Source organism: Topomyia yanbarensis, chromosome 2, assembly GCF_030247195.1.
Source record: "Topomyia yanbarensis strain Yona2022 chromosome 2, ASM3024719v1, whole genome shotgun sequence".
NCBI lineage: Eukaryota > Metazoa > Arthropoda > Insecta > Diptera > Culicidae > Topomyia > Topomyia yanbarensis.
The window spans coordinates 147,314,222-147,326,043 of record NC_080671.1 but is presented as its reverse complement, the minus strand read 5'-3'; the positions used below and the strand labels follow the sequence as shown (position 1 = coordinate 147,326,043).

Genomic DNA, 11,822 nt, shown 5'->3' with positions numbered 1-11,822 from the left:
TTACTACTTGTAATCTTCTACAGTGTTTATATTTAACTATAAACAAACATAGTGGAACTGGGCATATAACTATAAACAAACATAGTGGAATTAAATAGTAGTAGAATATGTATAAAGTACGTTCATTCCGATAAGACCTCCGTTCGCGTATAGATTGGGCAAAATAACATGCTGCTACAAATAATTAAGCATTGTGACTTTTCAAGTGACCTGGTGTAGATTGTAGATCTACTTAAATGCAAGACAAAACCACGTTTAAGCAATTTAATATACATATTAGAATTATTAAAATTTTGGCAAATATTAGTACTGACATTAAAATCGAATAAATTATGTGCTCAATATTCTGCCCGGCAAATCAGCTACGATGGTATTTAGCTTCATCAAACATGCACGGTAGGTATTCGGTAACTGACTCCGCACAATACAGCAACTCAACTCTATCTGTACTTATATAGCTTCATGCATTACTACACAGACAACCGGCGCCCTTGGCGGGCACGCAATTTTCCAACGTACCGTCGTCATCAGTTTGCCAGTAGTGTCGATGTTGACCGGTCCATCGCAAGTAAGAGTAAGCTCCGTTCAGAAGTTGTGATAAAAGAGAAAATACACTACAATAGTTCAATTGTAAACCAAAAAAATTCGTGAAACAGCAGACGCACAAAAACAACATGCAACAACCAAGCATTGTCATCGTTGGAGGTACATGATGTTAATAATGTTATGGTATAGTTCACAGGAGTTCGGAATGTATTGCGGTGTACACATTTATGGCATCACAGAAAACTCGTCTCAAATTCTAACGACTGCATACCTGTTGGTCATAGACTGATCAACTCTAACGAAAAAATCTGTACACCATTCAGCAACGAGGTGCAATTATTCACCATAAACAGGCAAATAGCTCGCAAGCTGTACTGATTTTTTCGACATAGGTTAGCTTAGTCATAGTAGTCTGAGCTATAAAATCATTAGATTTCGCAATGAACAAAAATTTAAATAATTTTATCAGACGTTGGCGTTGTTGCTACCTATACTTTTTCCAAGGGTTTTAGAAGAATATATAATTCAGCCATTTTGTTGTGATTCATTGTGAAGTGATATGTTTATTGACACTCTTGCTCAGCAGTTTGATATCATTATTGCTCAACTTTCTTTTCATGCTATACGTATAAATATTGTCTTACTCGGTCGGATAAAACAGAAATGGTTATTAAAACAAAAATGAAACCTATGCTCAAAATTTCAGATTGATCGGTAAATTGATTCCTGCAATGTCCAAAGGCACTTTAAACGAAATGTGATACCGAAATAAACGATTTTAACGGTCAGTGCAGTGTGGCAACAGTGTGATCCGTCTTCGAGTACACACAAAAAATAATGAAATTTAAACGAAATGTAAATCAATACGAATGTAAAAATACAGAGATTGAATCAAAACTTTGATTGAAAATTACGATAAAATCAATGCACTCAATTGGAGCATCAAAAAGCTTACAACTTTACACTTTCATTCGTGTAATATTACATGTCATTCATTTTACAGCAATACGCGTGTAAAAAATACGTTGAAGTGCATTGGTTTTCCGTTTGAAGAAACTGCAATTTTCAATCCACGTGTAGAATTATAATAAAATTCGTTGAAGAAAGCACGGCAAGTCCTGTGGATTTTTGGTAGAACTTAATTTTACATTTATATCCATGCTCAAAATATGTGCATGAAAATAAACTTAAAATCACAAAATATTTTTTTCTGTGTAGGGGTATTCAGGAGATGAAGACTTTTTGTGCAATTGGGCCGATCTGTAAATGAGAGCCTCTCTTTGTTTAGTTTCTCTTCGGTGAATTACTCGGTCAATTTTAGTTAACGCTTCAACCCCGTGCATAATAAGCTATCTGAAACCACCATCTTTCAATATATGCTCTGATTTGCAGACGAGACTTAATGAATAAGAAGTCTTCAGATAGCTAACTACTCAAGTGCTATGTGCTTCGATATCAATGAAAGAATGAATTTTTCGGGGAAAAACACACAAATGAGTTGAAAATAAAAAGTTCTTTTTTGAGCATTGTGACTAGATAGCCTAGAAAAAAACAATATTTTTGAAAACTCAATCGGCCCACCCCTTAGTTAATTCCCAGTGCCGCCGCGAGCATCTGTTTAAAATTTTAACCAAATTAGACAAGTCTAGCTACTGGAACAACGTATTTGTAATTCGTATGAGATTGTGTAACATGTAACAATTTACAATAGCTCGCACATTCACCGCTAAATGGTACTGTATGCATCAGTTTATCACTATAAGTGAAAATAAGAAATATTTCGCGGTGTCCAAAATTAAATTAATATACTTTTCAATGGATCTTTTCAAGGTTGTGGGTCTGGTCAAATAGAACTCAAAACCACGTTTGATTAATTGAATATACCCTCAAAATCTTTATAACAAAAAAAAATTCTCAGAACATTCACCACTAAAAAAATTTCTACTCGCACATTTATCAACCATTTTTTGGTATTCTGAAAAAAGGAAGAAATGACCATTACAACGGTATTGCCTTTTGTTAAAAATTCTAGGCGGTTTTGGAACAACAATATGAAAGTATTTCGCAATTTTTTCATGAAAAATTTGAAAATTCTTCAACATTTTCATTTAGAAACGTCTATCTTTATTTAAAAATATGAAAAGAACATTAATTTCAGCATTCAGTGACCTATTTATCATCAAAATCGGCAGAAAATGGCAGTTTTCCTTCTTTCTCAAATTAGAAACTGTTTCGCACAAACTTTTAAGAGGCCGGTCTCATAAAATCAACAAAAAAAAATTTTTTGTTGCTCTATTACGTATACTTTTAAATGCATGTGTGTTAACTTTGAAGTTAAAATTGGGGAAAATAGCGGATGATATAATTTTAGAATTATAAGCATATATTCTCTTCTAATTTTAAACAAAATAAAAACTCTTCTTTAACGGAATAATGAGTAATTTTTAGAACTTTCATGAAAAAATCGCTTTCATATTGTTGCCAAAAATCGTATAGTATTTTTAACATAAGACCATAAAATAGCATACCGCTGGAAAGGCCACTTCTAGTTCTTTCCAGAGAACCCAAAAATTTAAATTCGGTTGAAAATGTTAAGTGCCGAAAGTCCCGAAAAATACCTTTTTTCATCAAAATTTGTGTAATTTTGTGTTGCATTTGATGAGATCTACAACTACAACTTATACTAGGTCACTTGAGAAGTACAAAATCACTGTACCACCGTGTAATTTAATTGCCTAAAACTTTATCAAAGACTGCGAATAAATCCAGCTTTAGTAGTAGAAGTTAATTTTGCATTCGTTGGTTGTTCAGTATATGTTTTTAGTTGGGCAAAAAAATGTGAATTAATTGAATATGATAAGTGCTTTTTTTCCTTTGGCAATCGCAAGGTTTTTCGTAGTGTGCAGATTGTTTGCAGTATTCATAAGTGGGAGACTGATTATCATAGGTACACTGCGTGGTCTGAGTGCACGTAGAGCCAGGGTCACGAAGGAAGGGAAAGAGCGCTTCAGCCGCATTCTAAACACTCGAGCACAATTGTTAATACTTGGGAAAAAGCTCATCCAGTTATCATCTCTAATCGAAAGAACGTTTCCGACATGAACTGGCGATTAGTGCTATTGTGTGCATGCGAAGAAAGATCATGTAGTCGTACCTCCATTGCGTTATCTCCATAATACACGTGGATCTTAATACTAACATTGCCAGAGATAATTTTTGAATCGCATCAGTACAACATTACGTATATGGCGAAATTGAATAGAAAGAACATTAATTTACTTGAGATATTTTACCTTTCAGTAAGGGCTCCATTTTTTGCATGGGTGATAGGGTGGACAAAAATTAGATTCCTGCTCCGCGCAACCTTTTGGTCCTAGAACAGCTCTGTAAATTCTTAGCTCGATAAGTGAAACTATATTTTTGCGCCCACTGTTTGAAGTTTACATGGGGTTTTGCGGGGAATTTGACTTTCACAAAATAATTCCTCTAGAAGTCGCACATTACCTCCTAAAAATAAATCGTTATGTACTTTTTATGGGAAATTTAAGAAAGAAACAAAGTCTCGAAGACAATGAAACGATTTCACACTTATGGGAAAAGTTATTACCCCCGAAAATGTTGCACTTGCGTTTTCCACTCTAGAACGTTGCACTGGGGTACAAATGTACCCCACGCGGTTGATCGCAATTTTCGCAGGTAAAAATGCAAACAAAAGAAATGTATAATACATCATTTTCTTTGTTTTTTTTTTACTGCGAAAACAGATGTGTAAGCGAAAGTACGGAATTTATTGAATCAATAATACATAAATTAATTTGAACAAAAAAAATGAGAAAATCGTAGTTTTGACTTTTTTCACAAAAATTACTATAACTTTGCGAATTTTCAACCAATTTGAAAAAAAATCAAATGATTCTAAAAGTTAAAAGAATGGTCTGGGAACAGTATAAAATGAAATTTCGAGATTTTTTAAAAAGTGCAATTATTTGGAAGAGTGAAAGTTTAGAAATCGGGTTTTGGAAAATACCGCGAAATGAGGTGGAAATTTGAAATGAAAAAAATATTTCTGGCCAGTAATACATTGGTAACACGCAACGTTATTGATACAGCAATTACTGTGCTCAAATTATACTTGCGAGCCATTATTTTAGGAAACTATAAAAAATACACAATAAAACAAGAAAAATCAGCAAAAATGAGAACAATTTTTCTTCTACTTCTAAAATTACATTAAATTAATTGAATAAATGATTAAAAACGATCATATAATACTAATTGTTACTTACTTAGTAAAACAACCAATATTTAAACTGGTATTGTCACTAGCCATCTTTTCTCTGACAGCACGAAACCTGACAAAATGCTGACGGCAACCGTACTCTGGGGTATAAATGTACCCCACGCCAATTTTGATACCTGCTTCCACGAAGGCTATAAGAAAACTGGCTATACCACCTTTTCCTACTCTTACTAGGAACTCTAAATCAAATTATGGTTAGGATCCCAGGTCGGTAAATGCCGAATTCTCGTCTTCACACGGCAAGGCGTGGGGTACATTTGTACCCAGTTCCACGTTCTAGGGTTGAGCAGTAACCGATTGATGCTCTTACAATTGATAAAACATTCATTTGGTCGGTGTTAAGTCAGACCGGACTAAGTCGCACAACATCAAAAAATGAGATAATGATAGCACTGGATAAATAATTTCGTCAGCAACATTCGACTTTTGCCAGATTTGATATATTTAACAATATACAAGAATTATGGCAAAAATAAATTTCCAATCATAATGTAAAGAATGTGACGATTCAAACTTTAAACTCGTTTTTCTCGAAATCAATATTTTGTCACTTAGTCCGGTCTGACTTAACACCGACCATTTATTCTAGCACCACTGCTGTTGGCTGTCCAATTATATACAATTTCGTTTTGATCTTCTCTTATTGTGTCAAAATCAATGATCAGGATTGTTTGGTCACTTCATAAGAGATCTGAGGAATAGATTGAGGCTTCTTTGGTACACAATAAGAGAAAGTTAAAACATTTGTATATAATTCAACCATTAGCAGCAGTGATGTTATCAAAATTGAAACTTTCATCAACCTTCAGAGCATCAGTTGGTTCTTGCTTTATAACTTTTTCCACAAGTGTCTGATCGTTTCGCGGTCTTCGGGCTTTTATGTCCTTGAACGATTCCCTTTAAAAATCATACACTGATTTATTTTTTAAATGCAATAGGCAAGTCTTGGAAGAATTATTATGTAAAAGTCAATTTTCCCATGCGAAATCCCATGTAAACTTTAAACCGTGGGCGCAAAAATATAATTTCACCGATCGAGCTTAAAATTTGCACAGCAATTCTAGGACCCAAATGGAACTTAGAAAGTTGCTCGGAGCAAAATTATATTTTTTTTTTTCTTATAACCGTGTCCCACAGGCCCGTGTGCAGACAAGGGAGGGCTAATTATTTACTAGATTGTACTGAAAGTTTCTAGGGGCGGAATTTCTCCCGATACCGATGCCCGTTTTTTCGAGCCATTTGGTTCTCAACCACTCTTGAGCAGAAGTCACCCAAGGTAAAATTTCTCTGGACAAGGTTATCCCGATTTTCATCGATTTCGTGTTGTTCGTTCATTATTTTCCTTCTTGGCTGATAGTGTCAGCTCGCTGACCGACGTTTGTTGTGTAATAGATCTACTCACAATTATTGTTAATGTCGAAACTTGTCGAGACGTGAACCGATCCAGCGATGCCAATTAACTTGGCTTACATCCTTGTACAGTAGAGTGACAAGAAAAAAGGACCCCTATCGGCCCACCTCTGAGTCGGTTCCTAGTCGCATCAGGAGTATATGCTCCAAATTTGAAACAAATCGAACAAGTATAGCTACCGGACCAACGTATCTGAAGTTTGAGTGGGATTTTCCGACAATTTACGTGGAGAAAACCCCCTAGCTCAAGGTTTTTCCATGTAAATTGTCGAAAAATCCCATACAAACTTCAGGCACGTTGGTCCGGTAGCTAGACTTGTCCGATTTGCTTCAAATTTGGAGCAAATACTCCTGGTACAACTAGGAATCGACTCAGGGTTGAGCCGATTGTGTTTCCAAAAATTTCTGGGCAGTCTATTGTACAGTCACCTTCGCAGGGTTTCTTCAAATAATTGTCTCTAGAATGACCGAACCCAAATGACATTGTGTGTCAAAACGGATCGCAGTTTAAAATTTTTATTCTTAATCAGAAAGTTGAAAAAAATTCAAAAGTAGGGGAGCTCGGGGCTAGTTGGCGGTTGGGGTAAGTCGGCGGAATCCCTTTTTCGCTGTTTCTATTAGAAATATAGCGCTGCATCTTCTTGTGTAGCTGAAGTTATATGAAACCCATTATCCAATGTGTTTTTGTTGTAAAACGATTTGTTTGGTAGAAGTTGTGGGTGATATTGTGTTTTCGAGCATACCAAGTAAATTTTCTAAACTTTAAATACTTTGCGTTATTTAGGGCGATTTTCAATCTATTTCCCGAATGATTATATTTTCCGATAGCGCGTGAAAAGAGCTTTCAGTATCCGTATAGATATTACATCTATCCACAAACAAAATTTATTTTTTAAATAGATTCTAATAAAATGTTCAGTTGGGGTAAGTTGGCGGTATTATTTACAGTGCGAAAAAGTCATTAAAAAATTTTATTTCTGGAATTCACTCCAAAGTAAGAAAATCTTTTTCTTGTGTATCTCGCCAATGTAGAAGACATTTATTCCGGCTAATTGCATAAAGAAGTTCGAAAATTTGCTTTTGAATAGGGAGTACGCGTCAAAGTCAAAATGCCGGGGTATTGAAACTGAAATATAATAGCAAATGTCGGTCAATATAGTTTTCTCGAGAAGACATTCAGCACGTTCCAAAAGGACCCTTGAAGTAATTGCATCTCCATTTGATTGCTTAGTTTTTGGCGCATGCTCACATACCGCCAACTTACCCCGGGACCGGGGCAAGTTGGCGGGTTTTCCGAGTCACATATTTTTGTCTCTAAAAATGGAGACAATGCATCAAACAGTTTAAAAAAATCAGAGATGTTGCCAACAGTTTGCTCTTTCATGCCGTGTATTCTATTTTGCAAGATCTACCTACATCAAAGCGGTAAAAATTGAAAACTGAAAACACCGCCAACTAGCCCCGGTCTCCCCTCATTCAAAACGTTCATGGTAGGGGTTTGAACCCCAGAAACCTTCCCGTTGCGCACGGGCCTGCACTATAATAGGTAGTCCACAACTCAACTGGCAGAAATCAAATGTTAGCTTTTTTACCAGCTAGTGTATATGTTACTATGTTCGAATTACCGGCACCGTTAGCTTGGTGTCGATGAAATGCGTACGTCACGATTTGATGGTAGCAGAAGGAAAAGAACGATCGCATGATCGTTCTAGGCGAGCATTTGTGAAGAATTTTTTGCCGGCATCGGCGGTAAAACATGATGATGAGTTATGTTCTATCAACGACCATACGGTAGACTTAAGCGGAACGCCCATCTTCTAACAGCAGGATTCTTCTCATGTCCTTTTAATCATGTCCATATGAGCCTGCCTTGTCCGAGTTGTCCGTTCTAAATTTATAACTGATTCGCTCTAGAATACCTATCCGTCTTTCAATTTCATTGCTTTCCTTTCTCTTGAATTTGCCGAAAATAGCCAACGGAATCGATACAATTGTTTCTCTTTGTTTGAATTTCGCCATAAATATCTCAGGGAAGCTACTTACGACCGTTGCTGTTTCTCCTTCACTTTCAATGACGTGTATTTCTGCTGAAGACGCCTCGCTGGTACTATGCAGACGATTTTAAAATATTTTTTCTTATCTGTTCAATTTATAATTGCAGATTTCTCCAACAACAGCTTGCAATCTTTGCTGATTATGGTGTAACAAGAACTGCCACCGAATTCTTACGAAAGACAGAGCTATGTCTGCTTGGCATCCAGAAATGTTTTGTGACTGCCGAAAACCTGGATATAATTTTATCAAACAGAGCGAGAGCTAATGTGGTGGGTAGGGGTTCACGTTCGACTGTCCTGGATTTTTACTCGACTGATATGGTCACCCTAGGCAACTCTGTACCATGTATCATCAATTTCCTACTCAGGTACTATATCTTAGCAGAATTTATTGTTGGTCACATTGCATTAGAACGAATTCACATGATTCACTTGATGGAATTAGGATAGGACAATAGTGGAGATTTTTTTTTTCGGATGAACTAAGGACTATATTTAGTTCTAGTAATTATGGCAAGCTTGATATATTATTTCAAGCTAAAAATAGAGAATCAGGAAATTGTTGTGGGTCATTCCAATTCGCTATTGCAGTACTTTGCAATCCGTCGCAATGCAGAATAGACTAAATTAAACATAGCCTCCACCAGCCACTTGTTATCTTTGGGTCGCATTCGAGTTTATTATCGCTGTATTTGAATTCTACGAATGTAAATAAACTATCCAGTGCTAGAGATATTTGTTTTGACAATGTGTGAACGCACACCTAACTCAAGCAAAATTGCCTCTCGACAATTATTCATAAGAAAGCCACTTCCTCCTACAACAATGGTGTGACTCACGCCGGTGCACTTTTCACGCGGGTAGAACATATGATCAATCAAGTACACGTACACCCACTTGAGTTGATCTACGTGGTCACATAATATGGAAGTCAGTCTCAAATACGATTGGTGCTATCTAAAACTGTGCTACCAATCGACTAATAGATGATACTACAGACATGTGACTGGAATGGAAAATATTTGGATTGGTTTTACTTTGTTTCCGTTCTCGGAGTATTTCATGATCTATAAAATCCAGTCCACTCATAAGACAATTTATCTGTACTAGAATTCCAACGTTCCAAAAAAGGCCGAATAAGTCACGTTATTCTATCATTTCAGCCGCCGTAGGTCCCGAGTCAACCACACTAATTTGTCCCTCATGTAGAGCTCAGATAAGGACGCGAGTCGAGCACGACTCTACCACCAAGACGCACATCATTGCATTACTTCTGTTTGTCTTCTGGTATGTAGTATTGTCAATCAGTAGGGTAAATGTACTAGTTGGTGAAGTTTCATCTAATTTCAGTTGCTGGCCGTGTATCTGTGTACCGTACTGCTGCAATTCCTGCAAGGATGCAAACCACTACTGCCCGAACTGTAACGCATTCATCGGTAGCCATAAGCACTAATTTTTAACGACGACGGTTTTGTACCGGAGATATATTGACCAAACGATTAAATGATTCAGTTCCTTTTTCCAGTATGTGACCATAAACGCACAATCGATTCCAGAATTAATATTATAGGTATAGGTAATTAAAGTTTGTGAAAGAACAGAAAAAAATGTAATTTACACTACGTTGATAACCAGTCGAGAATTAATTTTTATACACAAATAAACCCTTTTTATCTATATCAGTATTTCCTGGAAACGAGTGCCAATATATTTTATCTACATCCACGAATACTGAGTATTGCTGTCTGATAAAGCCATTATCTGTGCAATCTATTGAGATAACAGAGCAATTTAAACTGAGGGATCCCTACGTCGTGAATTACGCAATTTGGTTTGACAGAATATTATTCTGCTTGTCTCTAAGCAAAAAAACTCGAGGCGGTTAATGCCACAGACATAACCGACTATTTGTTTGCATATCAAATAGTCTTTTTCTTACAAGACGAGCTCAACTCAAAATTAATGAAAGTTCTGAAGAAGCGTCCTTCAAATTATGATAAAAGTCACATCTGATCTCTTGAGAGTTTTCAATTCACTTATTCCTTCTAAATATCAAATCATTACACATATAGCTTAAACAAGAAGCACTAGCAAGTGCATACAGACTGCAGGTTACTGGGCTTTGAAACAGTAACAATGTTGATCTTCCTACCAGTCATCTACGACTGTGACCACAATTGGTTACATGGGGTGAATATATTCTTGCTCCCAGCGATATTACACTCGCATGTAATTTTCCTTACAGAACGTTCCATGCACACAACAAAAATGTTGATAAAAATAATAGATTTTCGCGTTCAGCAAAAAATAACCAACACATTTTACTCTTAGTTTAAACATTAGACTTTTATTTTGACAATAGCTTAAAAGGAAATTTTTTATTTTGATTATTATCATTAAGTAATTTAAAAGTTTTACTGCCAACCTAACAAATTTTTACTAAGAGCGGAACACTCTTACTTTATTGTTTATTCATTACTAATATTTTTTATCAATAGTACACCATACCTTCTATAAAATATGGGTCTTGATTTTGATTCACAATGCCTAATCCTCAAACAATATGGGAACGTGCAAATCGAGCAAATTTGTTCTGGTTCTTGCGATAACTATGTGACTACAAGTTTGTTTTTTCAATCGAAGCGAACCAACAATAATGTAAATCATCACTTTATTAATTCACTGCACACTGTTTTGCAGGATTCAGAATCAGAAAGAAACGCAAACTCAATTAAAGGGTTAATATCATAATCACGTGGATTCTTGGAATTTTTAATAAAAGATGTTATTATTACTATTTACATTTTTTAATAACGACTTATAGTGAGTCAACCTTTTTCGTTTTTTATATTGTAACGACATATAATTAGCAAGGGACTAGAAGGTGAAGTATTTTTTAAATATTAAGAGCCATAGTACTCATGGAAGAGCAAGGATTTGAAATAAGAAAGTTTAGAAAAGCGTGGAGTGGGGTCAGTGAACAAGCTTAGAGTTTCCCGGCTACTTAAATCTTTGTCTTCTGCAACGCAGGAGTCAGGATCTTTTGTCCGGAACCGACAGCATAAGTCATTAAAGTGACTTAACGTTTGTCCGGACATACCGCAGACTCAGGTGATTCGCATTTAATGCCAAAAGATTCTGACTCATGCGTTGTAGAAGACAAAGATTTAAGTAGCCGGGAAACTCTAAGCTTGTGCATTGACCCTACTCCACGCTTTTCTAAACTTTCTTACTTCAAATCCTTACTCTTCCTTGAGTACTATGGCTCTTTATATTTGAAAAATACTTCACCTTTCAGTCCCTTGCTAATTATATGTCGTTACAATATAAAAAAAATACTATTTACGTCTTGCAAGGTGCACATAAAAGAAGCGTCCTGATTCACTTAAGTTTACATTTTATATACATGTAAATTTGCTTTTACCTAGGTCATTCTGTCTGATTTTCGAATCAAAAGACCTGCCATATTTAATTTTACATAACATGTGAAATCCTATTATCAAACAAAAAAC

At 35.8% G+C, this 11,822-nt stretch overlaps 1 protein-coding gene across 1 annotated transcript; it reads left to right on the top strand.

Moving 5' to 3' along the window:
- Nucleotides 1-490: 490 nt before the first annotated feature.
- LOC131681675 (lipopolysaccharide-induced tumor necrosis factor-alpha factor homolog) lies at nucleotides 491-10,039 on the top strand. Its single transcript, XM_058962625.1, has 3 exons — nucleotides 491-705; nucleotides 9,474-9,597; nucleotides 9,661-10,039. Exons 1-3 carry the CDS (start codon nucleotides 675-677, stop codon nucleotides 9,761-9,763), a joined length of 258 nt encoding a protein of 85 aa, XP_058818608.1. The 5' UTR covers nucleotides 491-674; the 3' UTR covers nucleotides 9,764-10,039.
- The last annotated feature ends 1,783 nt before the right edge of the window (nucleotides 10,040-11,822 follow it).